Source organism: Lemur catta, chromosome 22, assembly GCF_020740605.2.
Source record: "Lemur catta isolate mLemCat1 chromosome 22, mLemCat1.pri, whole genome shotgun sequence".
Taxonomy (NCBI): Eukaryota; Metazoa; Chordata; class Mammalia; order Primates; family Lemuridae; genus Lemur; species Lemur catta.
The window spans coordinates 7,321,042-7,341,055 of NC_059149.1; the positions used below are offsets into that span (position 1 = coordinate 7,321,042).

Here is a 20,014-nt window from a genome sequence, read left to right on the forward strand (position 1 = left end):
GCAATTTGTTATAAAGATTGAAGTGCAAATAAAAACTCATGCCTGAAATGTTCTTTTTACCTTTGCCCTACCCTACCAATTTCTGTTGTTTTTTCCATTTGTATTCTTGATTTCTGTATAGTGCATCAATCAAATACTTTGCAATTAGTTTTATATGGGCCTTAGTGTAAGGTATTAATGGAAAAAAAGAATAGATATGGTCAGTTGTTTTAATTTGATCTTTGTGCTACAGAGTAGACAAATATATGTGAGTCAGTAAGTTATAGTCTCAGAAAATATATAAATAACACATACTATCAAACAGTGTTATACACACAGACAAATGTATATATGTATGTGTGTGTGCATGAGGGTTATTCTTCCTCATCAGATTGAAGACAGAGAGGAACAGAGTTATAATCAGACACAAAGAGATAAAAGAGGTCACAATATCCCCCACCAGAAATTTTTTTTATCATTCAACCACACCTTACTCTGCTTCCTACATCCCAGGAAATAACCATGGGAGATAAATGTACAGTTAAAAAGCCAAAGCCAAAAATGCTTCAGTAATATCATAAATGTGGTAAGTTGTTGAATGTTAATCTCAAATGTAAGGATAATATGTTTCCATGCAGATAATGTTTACCAATTTCTCAGACCTATCTCTAGCCTAGGAAAAATTTCATTAAATTTGGTCAAAAATAGGTATATTAATTGAATTATTTATTTTTTTATAAAGTTCAAAAATGTTTTTCATTTCTAAGGTCATATTATCTTGGTAAAAAAAGAATCATCTACAAAAAAAAAGAAAAAATCCCACTAGTTAGGCAATGAAAAAAATTGTTCCCAGTGTCCAGAGCAGGACAAATATAAGCCTTTCATCATTTTCCTGGACCTTATGATCTCTCCAAGACAAAAAAAGAGATAGTCATCATGATTAAAAGGTAAAATTACTGGGATGACAAAATAATCTAAAATGTGTGTGCATATAAAACAGACCTTAAATTACAGGAGGCATAAATAGACATAAGTGGAAGAATAGAAAAATAATAATTGTAATTGAAGATTTAAACATTCCTCTCCCAATGATTAATAAATGAAGTAGAAAGAAACTCAGGAAGTATGTCAGTGAGTTGAGCAGAACTATCAATCAACTTGATCTAATTGACATTTATAGAAGATTACACAACAGTAATAATATACACATTCTTTTCAAGTGCAAATAGAATATTGAACAAGATATAGTGAAGGAAAACAGTACAAGAAATGACAATGATGAAAACTGATGAAAATTTTAAAAACTACAGGAGAAAAATTGAGCAATAATATAAGCTTTTTGATTTATCCTGTAAAGTTTTATCGTATGCTGACTTAAAAATGATTTATTTATTCATTTATAACTTTTGCAATATCATTCTATATATAAGGTTAATATAATTTCTGATTGTTCCACAGAATTAGAAATGTTATCAATCTGGATATTATAAATCACATTTGGAAAAAAGGAGACAAAATCTGGTGGAAAGTTAAAGATATTTATACATTCATTTTATAATGTATGAGATATAACTCATAATAGGTGATGAAAATAGAAGCATAACCATTTTATACAAAATTATAAAATAAGACAGAAATAGAAATATGGGTATACTGAGTGAATGGAATATGGTTTGTGGGAAGTGGTGCAAATTAAAAGTTTAAGTGTCAAAGTAGGAAAATAAACTATAAAGCAAAGGCCAATAAAAGTTCCAGGAGAAATTTACCAATGAAAACATTTTGATGGAATTAAAAATACTTCAGTGGTGGACAGTGACAGCAACAAGATGGAGGAACAGAAATTCCCAAGCCCTTTTTTCTCCACAGAAACATTGATTTGGCAACGTCCATGGACATGTTTCCTTTGTGAAGGCTACAGGATCCAGGAGGGAGATTGTGACACTGGTGGAGCACAAGACCAGGAAAGCTTCTTTGTTAAAGCAGGCCCATACCTCATACCCCAGTAGGAGGTCCACTGACCATAGACCTGGCTGCAGAACTGAAGGCAGTTTGGCTCCATCCCCACTCTCACATGGATGTGGAAGCAGCTCCATCCATCCAGGGACATGGGCGGGAATCATGCCTGCCTGTGCCCCTGGTAGAAGGTACACTGACTCTGTGGACCTGAGTATAGTCCTACAGACTCAGCTTCAGCCCCAAGTGCACACAAATCCCATAGACAGGCTGGTTTCCCAGAGACAGTCCCATCTGGCTGTGTACATGGCAGGAGCCATGCCTGCCAACCACAGAACCAACAGCAGTCCCTGAAGCAGTCATCCTCAACTCACCATCCTAGCAACAGCTCCAACAGACCACCCATAGACCCTGCTCCAGCCCTGCCTATTCATGGGCAGAGTACCAACACCACCTGCCTATGGGCCTGATAGTCCAGCACAGGAATCCCACCAGCAAGTCTGCCCACGGACTCTGCCAGCCAAATTGCCTATGGACCCTGCCAGCTAACCAGCTCAGAACCTCTGACTGGGATGACTAGTGAAGGCTATACCTGCTGAACCTAGTCTGTAAAGATTTGACGAGGTGGCTGCTATTTCAGATGCACAGACACCAATGCAATACTACAAGAATTATGAAGAATTAAGGAAAGTATGACACTAACAAAATACTATTAATAATAAAGCTCTAGCAACCGACTCTATAGAAATAGAGATTCATGAAATACTTAACAAAGAATTCAGAGTTATCATCTTAAAGAAGGTCAATGAGCTACCAGAGAACACAGATAGATAAATAAGCAACGTCAAAAAAATGAACAAAGTAATAATAAGTTAAATAAAAAATAGAAACCATAATAAGAAACCAAACAAATCATGGAGATAAAACATACAATGAACTGAAAAATTCAACAGAGAACTTCGAAAGCAGAGTCTATCAATTAGAAGAAAGAATCAGTAAATATGAAAACAGGTCATTTCAAATTATCTAGTCAGAGGAACAAAAAGAAAAAATAAATGAAAAACAGTGAAGAAAGCCTACAAGACCCATGGGAAACAATCAAATAAACCAATAAACATTATGGAAGTTCTAAAAGGAGAATAAAGTGAGAAAGGGGCAGAAAGCTTATTTTAAAAATGGTTGAAAATTCCCCAAATCCACAGAAGAAATGGGCATTCAGATTTCTAAGCAGAAGCCTTGTAGACCAGTAGAGAGTGGAATAATATAGTCAAAGTACTGAAAGTTTAAAAAACAGACAAACAGGAATACTTTACCCAACAAAACTGGTCTTTAATAATGAAGGCAAAGTAAAGACTTTCCCAGACAATAAAAACTGAGGGAGTTTGTCACCAATAGACCTGCCTTATAAAAAGCGTTAAAGGGAGTTCTTCATGTTGAAAAGAAGAGTTGCTTAACAACAGCACAAAAGCATATGAATTACCATCTGGAGACACTTACTTTTAGCCCAGAGAATGTGCTTAAGTATTGTTTATAAGGCAGAGCAGCTAAAAACAAATTTTCTCAGTTTTTGTTTATATGGAATGTCATTATTTTGCTTTCATTTTTAAATATAGCTATACTGGATATAAGATCCTTATATAATATTTTTTCATTTTTTACGTTTTGGTTTTTCATATGTGGTCTTTGAATATGTTAGCCAAGTGCCTCCTAAACTATTGTTTCTCCAGAGAAGTCAGCAGTTAATCTTTTTGGAGTTTCCTCTTATGAGTTTTTACTTCTTTTGCTTCTTTCAAGATTTTTTTCTTTGTCTTTCAGCATTTTTACTATAACATGTCTATGGATTTCTTTGCATTTATCCTACTTGGAGTTCATTGAGCTTTCTGGATATATAGGTTAATGTTTGTAAATAAATTTGAGAATATTTTTTGGTCATTTTTTTCTTTGAATATTTTTTCTTCTCCTTTATCTTATCTCTTAGTGCTTCTGTAAGAACATAGGTTTATGTTCTTAATGGTGTGAGACTCTTCATTTTTATTCACAATTTTTCCTTGCTGTTCTCTGAATTGCACAACCTCCGTTTATCTACCCTTATGTTTGTTAATTCTTTCTTATAGCAGTTCAAATACACTCTAGTTAGTGAGTTCTTCATTTCAGTTATTGTAGTTTTCAACTCCAGAATTTCTTTTAAATATAATGTATTATATGTCTCCTTATTGATATTCTCCACATAATGTGACATTGTCATCATATATCCATTTATATTTTTCAATTATGGTTTTCTCAATAATTCTTTCAACATAATTACAATGGATACTTTGATTCCATTTTCTGTTAAATCCAATATCTTGTCACTCTCACAGTGTCTAAGTGTGTTTGGGCTGCTGCAACAAATTATGATAGATTGGGTCACTTATAAACAACAGAAATGTATTCCTCACAATTCTGGAGACTAGAAAATCCAAAATCAAGGTGTGGGTAGATTCATTGTCTGCCAAGGGCCCACTTCATAGTTCACAGAGCTATTGTCTCACTTGGAAAAGGTGGAACTCTGGTTTCTTGGCTTCTTCAGACCTTTATAATAAAGGTATTTATGTCATTCATGAGGTCCTTACCCTCATAACCTAATCACCTCCCAAAGGCCCTGCTTCCTGATACTATCAGATTGCGAGTTAGGATTCTAATAAATGAATTTTGGGGAGATACAACATTCAGTCTATGGCACACAGGGAGTTTCTATTATCTAATTGTTTTTCAATGTATAGCTCATACTTTTCTGTTTCTTTGCATTTCTTGTAGTTTTGGGGGGCAATTGATAATTTTAGATAATATATTTTAGCCAGTCCCTTTTGGGGACTTGTTATTTGCCTGTTTATTTGCTTAGTAACTGGCTGGATTATTTTTAGTGAAGTACACTGCCCCCTCCAACCTCCCAACACACACAGTAAGGCTTTCAGTTGCTTCCCAGGGAGATACAGTGCAATGTATACCCACAGTACCCTGTTGTGAAATGATTTGGCAATGTTTTCTTTGTCCTTTCCTCTAGCCACACTAATGTGTTAAACTCTGCTAATTGTTGGTTGATTGTTGTATTGTGTGAAACAATGCACTGGTATGGAGGTTCATGATGTGCCCAATAAAGATAGGGTCCCCTGGCAGAATGTGTTGCAAGAGATGAAAGAAACAGAGACACAGACACAGAAATAGTATTTAAAAGAGCGGGGAAATCAGAGGACCACCAGCACTCTGGTGCCAAGGTGGCAGTGACTGAAACCCAGCACTTGCTTTTTATTCTCTTTGCCATGTTGCAAAATACAATAATCTCATGCAAAAAAATCATGGGATACAATGATCAAAGGTCTCAGGGCTCCCCCCAAAATCACAATGTGTCCTAGCTAATTTGCTTCTCCTTTCTAGAAGGGAAAAACACATAATTCTTTAGTAGGTATAACCCTTTTGATCAAGGTAAACTAACTAATTTTATCTGAAGCTCAAGCTGTGTACATGGATATCAATCTTTAACTTCAGTAACTGCCACCCATTCGAACAAGGAACAAAGAAACTATATGAATTCCACTGGGAGACTGGTTTTACATTAACTGAGACATTGTGGAGAGAAAGGGAAAGAAGGAACTTGGCCCAATGTTCTAACAATGGAAGCCTTAAGACTTTTCTCCCGGGCTGACATACTGCAATCTACCTCTACAGCCATGAGAAGTTTTCATGTCAGGCCGCTCCGTGGCTTTTCATGCATGAGACCCCTCAGGCTCTGAGGTTGGAGCATGCTTTACTGTACTCCCAGATCGCTGATGTATGTCCCCCAACTAGGCAGTTAGCATCTACCCTTATTTCAGGCTCCTGCTCAGGCAATTGCTTCACCTCTTCTTCTCTCACAGCTTCAGACACAGCATCCTTGAGTCCCAGTGGCCTTAATCCCATCACTCTGGGACATAAATTGTTCTACAGTCTAATCCAATCAAATTTGGACTTCCTTTATCAAACAATTTCCTTGGTCGGTCTTTGATATTTGTTCTGACCTCAAGAGATCTCCTCCCAGACATCTTCTTTCTATCAGTCTCCCACAAATCAGCTAGCTGTCGTAGAGCCTATATATTCACTGAATCCGTGAATCTTCTACCAATTATTCCCTACCACAACCTCCACCAATTTTTAATGTGCCCTTAGGCTTGAATTTCTCTGTGCTCTGTGGCAAATAAAATCAGTTCATATGAAAAGAGATTAGGTATTATTTGTTTTATGACCTGGTTCTAAGGCAAAAATCTCTGGGCCAGGGGTGTGGAACTGTGCCATAGACTGAATGTTTATGTCCCTCCAAAATGTATATGTTGAAGCCCAATCTCCAAAGTTATGGCTTTTGGATGTGTGGGGCCTTTGGGAGATAATTAAGTTATGAGGGTGGAGCCCACATGAAAGAGATTAGTATCCTTATAAGAAGATATAAGAAAGAGATGGTCTCTCTCTTTGTCGTGTGAGTATACAGCAATAAGGCAGATGTCTGTAAACCAGGAAGAGGGGCCTCACCAGATACCAAATTCACTGACACTGTGATCCTGGACTTCCCAGCTGCCAGAACTATGAGAAATAAATGTTTATTGTTTAAGACACCCAGTACATGATATTTTTTATAGCAGCCTGAACTGACTAAAACAAACTTGGAGTGGGAGCAATGGCATATTTCATTCTGAGTGACACCCCTGTCTTAGGATCTGGGTACTCAACAGAAAGGGTGGGCAATACCTTGACATCTCAGCTTACTTATCCTGGCATGAAATTACTGACTTTGAACCAGGGCAAGGATGATTGGGCAAGGCTGTGCTCCAGTGAGCACTCTATTCCATGATGGTTCCCCCCCAAAAAGGGAGCCCTCATTTGAATGCACTGGTTCATAATTTAGCCTCAGTCACATGTATCTGGGGATATGAAGAGAAATGCCAACATCCTACTCTTCCCATGGCAAAAGCCCTCCAACTGGGCTAGGAAAAGAGGGAACCCTGTGTTCTTGTCTGCACCAGTCTGGAATGGAATCTCTGCCTTGCCAAGCTAGGAGCAGGGAAGGAGGGGAGTGGATTTATCTCAAATACCAGTCCCTTTACCTTCCGTATTGAATTTTTGTAAGTTTTCTTGAAGAGCTATTTCTTTATTTCCAGAAGATTTAAATGGTTGTTTATTGATAATCTTCATCAGTTTCACTAGAGAGCAGAGTTGTGGAGTTCCTTATACTGCCTTGGCAAAAATCAGTTTTCCATATTTTCATTTTTGAAGAAAAAGTTTACTGACTATATAATTCTGGATTCCCAGGGCTTTTTTTCTCTTTCAGCATTTTATGTCATTTCATTGTATCATGGCCTCCAATACGTATGATAATAAGACACCCATCATTTGTACCATCATTCTTCTGGTATTATGTTTTACTTTGGTTTCCTTCAAACTTTTTTTCTTCATTTTTGATTTTCAACAGTTTATTATAATGTGATGAGGCAAAAGTTTATTTTTCTAATAAGAATAAACAAAGACCAAACAAATAAGAAAAGCAAAGGCAATTTATTCAGAACTTGCTATCACGTAGCAGTCAGCCACTGTCACTTACGTTTTGGTAGAGACCTAAAGGCAGGCAGAGGAGTGGGAAGGCTTGACAGTAGAAAAAAGGGAAGGCTTAAGGCAGCGGTCCTCAACCTTTTTGGCACCAGGGATCGGTTTCGTGGAAGAAAATTTTTCCACGGATGGGAATGGGGGTGGGGGTGGGGGTAAGGGAGGGGGAGACAGCGCTCAGGCGGTGATGGCGATGGGGAGATGGAAACTTCGCTTACTCCCTACAGCCTGCGGGTTGGGGACTGCAGGCTTAAGGGATGCCCTGAGTGGACCCTGTTGGCATGGGGAAGCTGTAGGTGGAGTAAGTAGAGCATGCTATGCAATTGGTGCACACTTGAGTTTCTGATTGGTTGTTCTAAACTGGAAGCAGGGACAAAAATTAGGGAAACCGGTGTGATTGATCAAGTCCTGGCCATTTGGGGCTGATTGTTACAGAAATTATTATTTAGCTTCTTGGACTGTTATTGGAGATAGCAGTCTGGCTTCCTGCATAGTCTGATGTACACAAGGGTGGCTTTCTGGGCTGTTTATTATATGTGGATAAGGAGGTTGGTTTCCTGGGAAGGTTGCTGCAGGTTGTGGGTCCAAATTCTATTTTCATGTATGGTCTGGTCATTGTCTATTTGTATATCCAGTGTCACAATCCATACGTTGTTGTTTCTCGCTGAATTTGGAGAGATTTGGCTACTGTTTTTCAAATATTTTTTATACACATTTTCTCTTTCCATTTCTCTGGGACTCTAATTAAACATACGTTAGATAATGCTTTTCCAAAGATTGTTGCAGCTGTGTTAAATTTTTAAGGCTTTCTTTCTCTCAAGTTTCTTTCAGATTTGGTAATTTATACAGTGTATTTTTGACCCTTTTGTTTTACCATCTCCAATGTGCAGTAAAATCTTTCTGGTGTATTTCATTTTAAATATATTTTTGTTCTAGTTGGCTTTTTATAATCTATGTTTCTCTGCTCAATTTCCTACTTGTTTCCTTTATTATGCCCAGTTTTTCCTTTATGTTCTTGGTCACAATTTAAATATCTGTTTTAAAGTCATTTCTTATTAATTCCAAAACCCTGGAATATTTCAAGGTCAATTATCTTTCTGATTTTTCTCTTAACTCTGGGCCACATTTTTCTTTTATTCACAAATTTAATATATTTTTAAATAATATAGTGGCAACATTCAGTAATACATTGTAGAACTTGTGAATCTTTCACTAAAGAGTTTTTATTCTTGTTCTAGCAGACAGGTAACTTGGCTGGAGGCAGCATCAAAACCCTAGTCCCCCATGTTTGAAGACAGACAAAATCTCATCTCAGTTCTCAGCTTTTCTGGTCTTGGGTTCTGCTAGGCTATTGGAGATCTCTTTCATACACTCTCACTTCAGATGTAAGTAAAGAGCTTACACCTGAGTTAGTACTTCACATTGTGGGTCCACGCTCTGCGCCTTCCTCCTTTCCTCACCTCATTTCAGGCACTTTTGAAACCATGGCTTCCATCCTTCAGCTGGTAAGATGTGTTTTCTATTGAAATATTAGCTCCCTTGTGCTGCCCTGCTTGGGGGTGGTGCCTTTGAGTGAAAACTCATATAATGAGCATCTTAGAAAATACAGTTGTTTTCTTTCTAGTGTTGATTGCATTCTTCTTTCTTCTTCTGAATTACTTTGTAGTTGAAGTTTGAAAAAATGTATTTTCCAGAGCTTATAATTGGTATCTTTAAGAGGGTAAATTCTATGCAAGCTACTCTACCATTACCCTCAGAGTTTCAAAAAAAAAATTGTTTTCTTTTGGATTCATTTTGCTTTTCTATCATGGAGAATTAAGTCAAAAGAGTATAAAAAATAAGGTTTGATGATTTTTACCATATTCTAATGACTGAGAATGTCATGTTTTATTTATAACATGAAAAAATATGAGATGTGCTTATTTTTTATGAACCTATGGGGAACATTTTAGAAAATTGAACCATATGTTCATCTAATAATCTTATAAATCTACTTTAGAAACAATAAATATTTGATGCATCCATACAAAAATATGTTTTTAAATATTTGAAACAGTGTCTTTAACATGAACTGTTCTAATAGACATGTATATATTTTATCTTTGTCTTTCAGAATTTCTGCTACTACCAAGGGCATATTGAAGATTATCCAAATTCTATGGTGATCATTAGCACATGTAATGGAATCAGGTTGTGATCTATAATTCTATGGATTATAAAGTGAAACATTTACTCGTAAATTATTTTAGAAATTTAAAAACAGTACTCTGTGGTTCTAAATTCATGTATTGGTATTGTGGGAAAACTGCCGTTGGAAAAGCATAGTATGAAAATACAATGGCTCTTACCCTTATACTGAATTAAGATTTTTCATATGTTTGGAGACCATGAAATATGAATATCTAGGCAAATACCAGTAGCATTACTAATGTATGATGCTCAGTAAGCGTGTACTCAATAACTTTTTCCTACTTTATCGACTAAGACTAAAAATAATCTGCATATCATTAAAAAACAAAGCGGCATTTTATTGACTTTTTCATAATGCGTTATTTTGTTTATTCACTTTTTTGAAATCTGTAGGGGCTTATTACAGTTTGAGAATATTAGTTATGGAATTGAGCCCCTGGAGTCTTCGGTTGGTTTTGAACATGTGATTTACCGTGTGAACGTTAAGAATCCAGATATTGCTTTATATACTGTAAAGGATATTGAATCAAGAGATCTGTCCTATAAAATACAAAGCATAGAGGTAGGTGATTAACTGAGTAAACTTTATGGTTATTACTATACAGCAATATAAACATTTTATTTTTCTTGGTAAATTATTTATACACCCATACACACCCACACACATATACACACATATGTATACATGTACCAGAAACTTTTTGACTTATCATAATCCTTAAAGGTAGTTTTATAATTTTCAAGAACTCTCAACCCATGCTTCTCATCCATGTTTAACCAGCAGTATTTGGTGGTGATATTTTGCGTATCTCTATTGCTACCTCATGCTATGGACTGCTCCTTTTATGAGTGTTTTTAAATCTAATCAGATTAGAGGGGAAATTCCAGAAATCCCAGAACCAATTCAAAAAATTTAAGATTTTATTCCCTTATAACCCTATTCTTTGGGTTCTCCAGAGAAACAGAACCCACAGGGTGTAACATACATGTGTATATATATATATGTTATATATACACATATAAACGCACCATATATCATATACATACACAATAAATACAGAGAGAGAGAGAAAGAGAAAGAGAAAGTGGGAGAGATTTTAAAGAATTTGCTCACATGATTCTGGCGGCTTGATAAATCCAAACTCTGTGTGGTAGGCTGGCAGGCTGGTGATCCAAGGAACAGTTGCAGGTTAAGACCAAGGTTGTCTGCTGGCAGAATTCCTTCTTTCTTAGGAAATACTGTTTTTTCTAGATATATAATCAAGTGACTGGATGAGGTCCAAGAACATTATGTAGGGTCATCTGCCTTACTAAAGGTTCACCAGTTTAAGTGTTAATCTCACCTGAAAACACCTTCACAGAGACATCCAGAATAACGTTTGACCTGCTATCTGGGCACAGTGGCCCAGCCAAGTTTACAGATAAAATTAACCATTGCACTAAGGTTCTATCTTGTACTCTTATGTTTCTTCCAAAAGTTTTGTTATTTAATCCCATTTTGCTATATGATGCACTTTATGTTAATTTTTTGCATACGGTGAGATTAGGGTCCAAATTTGTTCTTTTTCACATAAATACCCAGTTGTCCCCACACCATTTGTTGAAATGATTATTCTTTTCTCCATTGAATTTTCATGGTCCATTTTTCCAAGAGCAGTTGAAAATGATTAGGTATTAACTGGACTCGAAGTTCTATTCCGCTGATCTTTCTGGCCATCCTTACACCAGGACTGCACTTTCTTTATTGCTGTATTTTTGTACTAAGATTTGGAATTGGTAAGTGTACATCCTTCAATATTATTCTTTTTCAAGATTCTTTTGGCTATTCTGGCTGCTATGAATTTCCAACTGAATTTTCAAATTCATTACCTTTCAATTTCTATAAAAATCCACCTAGGACTGTGTAGAGTCTGTAGATTAATCTGGGAATATTGCTACCTCAACAATATCAGCTCTTTCTATACATTACCATTAGATAGATTTTACTTTTTAGGTATTCTTTAATTTCTTTCTACAGTGTTTTGTGTATTTCAGACTATGTCTTCAACAAAACTTATTTTGTTAAATTTATTTCTGTGTTATTATTTTATTTATTTATTTATTTTTTTTTTTTTGAGACAGAGTCTGACTCTGTTGCCCAGGCTAGAGTGCCGTGGCATCAGCCTAGCTCACAGCAACCTCACACACCTGGGCTTAAGCAATCCTTCTGCCTCAGCCTCCCGAGGAGCTGGGACTACAGGAATGCACCATATTGCCCGGCTAATTTTTTCTGTATATTTTTAGTTGTCCTGCTAATTTCTTTCTGTTTTTAGTAGAGACGGGGTCTCACTCTTGCTCAGGCTGGTCTCCAAGTCCAGACCTAGAGACATCCTCCCACGTCGGCCTCCCAGAGTGCTAGTATTACAGGCATGAGCCACCATGCCCGGCCTGTGTAATTATTTTAGATGTTATTGCATATTTGATTTTTATGTCAGTTTTGGATTTCTCATTGTCAGTGTTTGTTAGTGATTTTTCTATATTGATATTGTATTCTGCAAACTTGCTGAAAGTGTTTATTAGTTTTGGATTCTGTGATTTTCTATGTACATGGCCATGTCATCTTGAATAAAAATAGTTCATCTTTACTCTTTCCAACTAGGTTATCTTTTATTTCTTTTTTTTTTATTCTTGCTTAATGGCCTGGTTACCACCTCTAGTGCTAGCAGAGGTGAGAAGAGATATTCTTGTCTTGTCCCAATCTTAGGGAAAAGCATTCGGTCCATCACCATAAAGCATAATGTCATCTATAATTTTTTTCACAGATGCTTTTTGTCTTCTATTTCATATGTCATTTCATTTGCCCATTTGATCATTTCATTTTGTGCTCTATTTTGTTAATATGGTGCATTGCATTAAACGACTTTTGGTTGTTACAATAACCTTGTATCCAGCCTCCCTTGGTTATGGCATATTATTAGTAGTAGTATTTTTTGAGACAGGGGCTCACTCTGCTGCCAGGCTGGAGTGCAGTGGTGCAATCGCAGCTCACTGCAGCCTCCGACACTGGGGCTCGAGCAAGCCTCCTGACTCATCCTCTGGAATAGTAGCTAGGATGACAGATATATGGCACCATGCCTGGATTTTTTTTAAGTAATTAATTAATTTTTTTAGATTCAGGTCTTGCTATGTTGCCCAGGCTTGTCTGGTGTATTATTCCTTTTATATACTGCTGGGCTCAGTTTGCTGACATATATTTTGGAGATTTTTTTTGTCCATATTTGTAAGGAGTATTGCTTTGGAGATTTTCTTTCTTGTGATGTTTTTCTCTGGCTCTGGTATTAGGGTGATACCTCATAAAATGAAGTGAGAAGGGTTCACTCCTCTATTCTGGAAGACTATGTGAGTGACTGGTATTCATTTTTAAACACTTGGTGAAATTCATCTGGGTTTGGACCTTTTTTGGGGGAAGATTACCATTAATAATTCAATTTCTTATAAGTCTATTGCAATTTTACAATTTTTCTAGAGTCAGGTAATTTGTGTCTTTACACAGATTTGTCCATTTAATCTACTAATATTTTGGCATATGGCTGTTCATAGTGCTCCCTTATGGTTCATTAAATTTCTGTAGTATTGGTAGTGATCCCTCCTCTTTTGTTTCTGATTTTATTTATTAAATTTTTTTGTGGTCAGAGTAGCTAAAGATATTTCCATTAAAATGTGTCTCTTTTAAACAGCAAAATGTTTTATTAACATTTTAAATCACAAGTGACCATTTTTTCATTTTACTTTTAGTTGACACATAATAATTGCCTGTATTTATAGGGTACAGAGTGATATTTCAGTGTATGTATGTACACAATGTGTAATGATCAAAGTAGGGTAATTAGCATGTTCATTACCTTAAACATTTATTGTTTATTTGTGTTGGGAACATTAAAAACTCTCTCTTCACGCTATTTAAAAATATCCAATAAATTATTGTTTAATTATAGTCACCCTACAGTATTATAGAACATTAGAGCTAATTCCTCCCACCTAGCTGTGATTTTGTATCTGATAACCAACCTCTGCCTGTCCTCCCCTCCCTGCCTCCCAGGTCAAATAACGGCAATTCCACTCTTCACCTCTCTGAGCTCAACTGTTTTAGTTCCCATAGGTCATTTACTGTGTTTACTTTTATGCACACACTTATATAATTTGGATTAAATCTACTGCTTGGTCATTTCTTATCTGGCTTCTGTGTTCCTTATTCCTTTAGTCTTTCTTCTTTTACATATCTTTAATTTTTAATTTATTTTTTCCAAGGTCTTTGCCATACTATTATTAATACATCTTTTTCAATAACCAAGTACTTTTAATTATTTATTTTCTCCTCTAATGAACTTTTAAATTATATATTATTTGATGTATTTTGTATTATATACTATGTAATTATGTTATATAATTGTATATGTTATATTATTAAGTGAATATGAAGCATTTTTTAGAATATAATAATTTTAGTGGTTAGTCTGATCAAGAGTTGACAAACTGTGGCCCTAAGGCCAAATCTGGCCCACAGCCTATTTGTATAAATAATACTTTATTGGAACACACTTGTTACTGATTTCCTTTCCCTAAATTCTATAGATTTTTATATAAGAAAAAAGAAGTGTGGTTGGAATTGATTGGATTATTCCTATCATGTTAGAAATAGTCAGGGAAAGGGGAAGATGTTGATTAAAGGGTATAGAATTTCAGTTAGACTGGAGGAATAGGTTTCAGTGAACTCTTGTACTTCATGGTGACTGCAATCAATAATAATGTATATTTCAAAATTGCTAAAAGAAGAGATTTTTAATCTTCTCACAACAAAAAAATGATAATAAGTTGGTTAGGTGATGGATATATTACTTAGCTTGATTTAATCTTTCTACAATGTATACATGGATCAAAATATATTGTATCCTGAAAATATATACAATTATTTGTCAATTAAAATTATTTTAATATAAATTTTTGGTAATTATTAAGCCAAAATATAATAATAAAATAAACATAATAAACTTTCCTCAATTTCTGAAGTTTGATCCTCCTACTCTACATGGACATATTTCTCAAGTTCACTTAGGTAGTCTTGCTATTTTAGTGATAACATATTTTGAGTTACCTGCATTATATTGTCAAAGCGCTTGGAAAGCCTGTCTTGCAATTTTCCCTAGCGCCTTTCTTACACATTGCCTTGTGGGGTTGAGAGGAAACTTCCCTTTGCCCTGGAAAGTTTACCAAAAGATCAACTCACAATAGGGCAGTTTAATGAGAGAAAGAGATTTATTTACCATGCACCAGGAGAATCACAGAGTGATTACCCAATTTCCCAGTGGGGTCCAGAAGTTTATATACCCTCATTTTAGAGGGGAGGGTACAATGAGAAGTATAGGTAATTCTGTTGAGTGTCAATAAATAGGCAATACTAGGGAGGATGAACAGATACTTGGGAGAATGAATGGATGGGAGCAGGTGAACAGATTGACTTGAAAATGATTCTCTTTGAAAACTAAATTAACATGAGAGACAGGTATTATCTTCAAATGGTTTAGGCAAGGTCTGGTTACATTCTTGATCTTCTTTCCTGCAATATATTGAGGGAAGGGAGGGAAGGGAAGTTAGTTATTCTTTTTGATGAGTCTGGTTTTATGAAAATAGAGGGAAAGCCTGTTGATCTCTTAGGGCCTTTAATTCAAAATACTCTTTATACCAAGGAGTCATATTTTTGGGTGAAATTTCCTGAGTTCCTTCACCCTTCTGTGACAGTAGTAATGAAAATAACATTTTTATTAGTAATTGGTGCAACAATAATTAGCCCCATTTTTCAGCAGGACCTAAGTCATAGGAGAGTTAAGCCAGAGTTCAAAGTCCGTGAGCCCTGGCATCTGTGTCTGATTTAACCATTATAACCTAAGTGGCTAACGCCATATTCTTCTGGGGATACCTGTGGTCTAGTTTAAGAAAGTGTATCATTTTGAGTCTCTGTTGCCCACCTTTTCCTGAGATAAACTTATACAAGGATTAACTTTATCCTTTAGATGAAATTTCATCTCCTAAACATAGGGATGTGTTTTTATTCTTTCAGGATTGTATCCAAAATCATACCACACAGTAATGTAATAATAACATCATTAAGCTGATAGATCTACATGCATTTTGTAATGGGGAGTTGATGGATTCACTCAGAAAAGATAATAATATGAACTGCCTGGTACCAAAGAGAATATGGAGAATGAAGGATAGAAGAAAGTTATTTTCTGAGTCAATTAAATGATTAATTAGGTGCACAGGAGTGATAAAAGAAATAGTTGCAAAAGATATTGTGATACCTACTTTTGCTTATACTATCTGATTCTATTTCCATATGTAAAATTGTATTTTCAATATTGAGTTCATTAATAGTAGTGATGTACACTAAAAATATTTAAGTAGTTTAATTTTGACATAAAGTTTGTGCATTTCTTCCAGCCACAACCAGAATTATCTCCATATATAGAAATGCATATTGTAGTTGAAAAAAAATTGGTAAGTGTATTCTGCTTTATTTGGCTTGTGTCACTTTGTATTAGCAATGAGGGACTATAAAAATAATCTGGAATAAATTTTTGACAGAAGAGAATTAATGATAATTTTGCTTTAGGACTGATTTAATGCATTTTAAATGATTACTATCAGTATTAATGGAGAATCAAATTTCTATAAAATGCTTATTCTTAATTTTACAAATAATAATGTGACTACAAATAATTGCTACCTTTATAACAGTTTACAGATATGCTTAGAATCATTATAGACATTTACTATATTCCAGTACCTTTTTAAATTTTAGAAATAATGCTTGGCAGTATTTATATTATTTAAAGAGGAAATAAGAGTTTCCCACCCATAAAATTTTTTGGTAGGTAGGAAAACAGCCGTTTATATTGGGGACAGAAGAGAGTGTTATAGTTCCTGAAGGTTATTTCTTTCAGGATTTCCTTATGAAATGAAACTACAGTTTCATGTAGTTTCAAATAAATTACAATTATTTGAAATTTAGAACTCTTGAAATAGCTTCATTATCTTTTTGTCCATCTTTTCCCCCCACTGCTTTGTGGTCAAGTTCCCAAACATTGTCATCAAACATATATGAAGTTTTCTTAAAATATTTTGGGATTTCACAATGTGTATTTCTCCTACATTCATTTTCAGAGATTTCTATTCTTGTTTCATGGATGCAAAATTTTATTTATTCTCCCTATTGACGATATTAACGTTTTATTTCAAGATTCTAGCTCTCAGCAGACACCATTTTATTATTATCTCCCTGTTTTGGGCACCTACATTTAATGTTAAACATTTTACTTGAATGTCTAGTCATTTCATATTTAAAAGGAAGGCTACATGATCTTACCAGGTCCTTTGCTGGGAGTGGGTCTTGCACACAGTGTACAAACTGTTTTTTAAAATAGTTATGCCATTTTCTATTACCAACAGCAATATATGAGAATTCCAATAACTTTACTTCCTTGCTAATATTTGTTTTTGGCGTTTTGCTTATAATCGTTCTAGCGGCTATAGACTGCGGTCACATTGTATTTTTAACTCTCTAATGACTGTGTTTGTATCGTGTTCATATTACTTTAATGATATTGAACATCTTTTCATATTTGTATTAGCCATTGACCTATCTTCTTTAGTGAAATGTCTATTTAAATATTTTGCTCATTTCTTAATCTTGTTATTTGCATCTTAATATTAACCTGTAAGTGTTTTTCATGTATTCTAGATACTAATCTTTCACTAGAAAATATTTACAATAGTTTGTTCCAGTCTCTAGACTGTCTTTTTATTTTTTTCATGATATCTTTTGAAGCACAATAGCTTTTAATTTTAATGAAGCTATCAATATTTTTCAAATTTTAATGGATTGTACTTTTGACGTCATGTTTAATAAATCTTTGCCTAAGCCAAGTTCACACAAAAAAAGTTTTGCTTTTATTCTAAGTTTTCTTGTAAAAGTTTTACAATTTTAGTTCTTATAGTAGGGTTTGAGATTCACTTAATTCTTGTGTATAATGTGAGATATAATTATAAATTAATTTTTTTGCACATATGTATCTAATTGGCACAGTACCAATTGTTGAAAACATTATCATTTCCCCAAGGAAATGCTTTGCACCTTTGTCAATAATCCATTGGCCATCAATATAAGTGTTTATTTCTAGACTCTGAATTCCATTTCACTGATGAGTAAGTCTATCACTGCATCAGTATAAAGTGACTTGAATATGGTAGATTTATAGTAAGCTTTGAAGTCAGGAAGTCAAACTCCTACAATTTTTCTTCTTTTTTTTCATATTTAACAATTCTGTGGCCTTTGAACTTCCATTCAAGATCAGCTTGTTGATTTCTGCAAAAAAAAGATGCTTAGATTTTGATATGGATTGTATTAAATCATAGATCAATTTGAGAAGGATATTCATTTTAACAATTTTGAATATTTGATAATCCTTGATCATCATATGTCCACCCCATTATTTAGTTTTCCTATGATTTCTGTCAGTAATACTTGGTAGTTTTTTTCAGTGTATGGATCCTGTGTTTTTTGTTAAATCTATTACTATTTCCTTCTTTTATCTCTAATATCAATGGATTTCTTATTATATTTTCATTTTGGTGTATTCATTGTTAGTACAGAGAAAGTTAATTAATCTTATATCTTTTGATTTTACAAAGAGTCTTTATTACTTCTAATTCATGTGTGTGTGTGTGTGTGTGTGTGTGTGTGTGTGGTTTATTAGAATTTTCTGCATACAGGATTATTTTGTGATGAAAGACTGCTTTATTTTAACCTTTCCAATCTGGAAGTTTTTTGTTTACTTTCCTACAGTATTGCCTTTGCTAGAACCTCTAGTACCATGTTAAATATAATTAGAGAGGAGATAATTTTGTGTTAATAGTTTCAATGTTTGTGGGAAAGCAATAGATTTAACATTTAAATGTGGTAATAACTGGATTTGTTTTACTGTTGGGTTTTCTGAAAAGTATATTCAGTGCCTATTGAGATGACTATGGGATTTTTTTGGTCATTCTCTTAATTAATTAAGTGTATTACATTAATTGATTTTCAGATATTAAAATAACTTTGCCTTCCTGAAATAAATCCCATTTGATAATGTTGTATAATGATGTTTATATATTTCTGCTTTTAGCTTGCTAATATTTTCCTTAGGTTTCCTTGGTATTTATAGTATAATATGTTTGTTCTGTATGTTGGAGGTCTGAAGTCAGGGTGCCAGCATAGTTAAGTCGTGGTGAAGACTCACTTCTTGGGTTGCAGATGGCTGTCAGAGTGCAAACTCTCTGGTATTTCTTCTTAGAAGCCACTAATCCCATCCCAAGGGGCCCACCCTCATCACTTCATCTAAACCTAATGATTTCCTAAAGATATCATTTCCAAATACCATAAAATCGGGAGTTTCAACATAGGAAATTATGAGGGCCATAAGGCACTCCACAGCGCTCCACCCCTGAAGTCCCAAACTTACGTCCTTCTTATACACAAAATGCATTAATTCCATTGTAACAGCTCCAACTCTAACATCTGAAGTCCAGAGTCTCATCTCAATATCCTCTAAATCTGATATGGGTGAGACTCAACATAGAATTCATATCGAGGCAAAATTCCTCTCCAGCTGTGAAACCAGACATAGGTGCTCCTGTACTAAAACGGAGAAACAGAGGGAAAGAAAGAAATGGGTAATTGTTCCCAAGCAAGTCCAAAATCTAGCAAAATTTAGATTTTAAGCGTCAATAATAGTCCTCTTCAGCTTGATGGCCCACCTTTCAGGTGCACTGGGATGGCATTGTCATTCCCGTGGCTGCAGTCAGGTCATTGGGTGGTCCTGCTTGCCAAGGCTCTAGGCAGAGGCTCTCCAAACTGCTGAAATCCAGGAATTGGCCCCAGTAATCTCTGAATGACCTTCAGGATATATTTTTCCTCTCCTTGAAGAATAGTGCTCATCTGCAGCTGAATAATTCTGTTGTCCCATCCTGTCATGTCTAAGAAGTTCAAGAGCTTTCCTTCATGTCATTCCATCTTTATAACCCCCTTAGTTCAGACGCACTATTTCCACTCATATAATCCCATAAGCTTTTCGTCAAATGGTTGTTCTGTTATTTCCTCAGTGTTCTCCTCAGAATAAGTGTTCTCCTTTTTTGCAATATGGGTAGGCTGAGAAATCTACAGATCTTCAAGTTTTGGTTCTGTTTTGCTTTGAAATTTCTCCTCCAA

The 20,014-nt window shown here is 35.0% G+C and overlaps 1 protein-coding gene across 1 annotated transcript in view; it reads left to right on the forward strand.

The window, feature by feature from the left end:
- ADAM2 (ADAM metallopeptidase domain 2) overlaps positions 1-20,014 on the forward strand; it is a 125,726-nt gene that overhangs the window by 28,646 nt on the left and 77,066 nt on the right. The window contains exons 10-12 of the mRNA XM_045535373.1: positions 9,653-9,729; positions 10,123-10,291; positions 16,207-16,263. Of these exons, the coding sequence (XP_045391329.1) occupies positions 9,653-9,729; positions 10,123-10,291; positions 16,207-16,263 (303 nt within the window). The remainder of the gene's footprint in view (positions 1-9,652; positions 9,730-10,122; positions 10,292-16,206; positions 16,264-20,014) is intronic.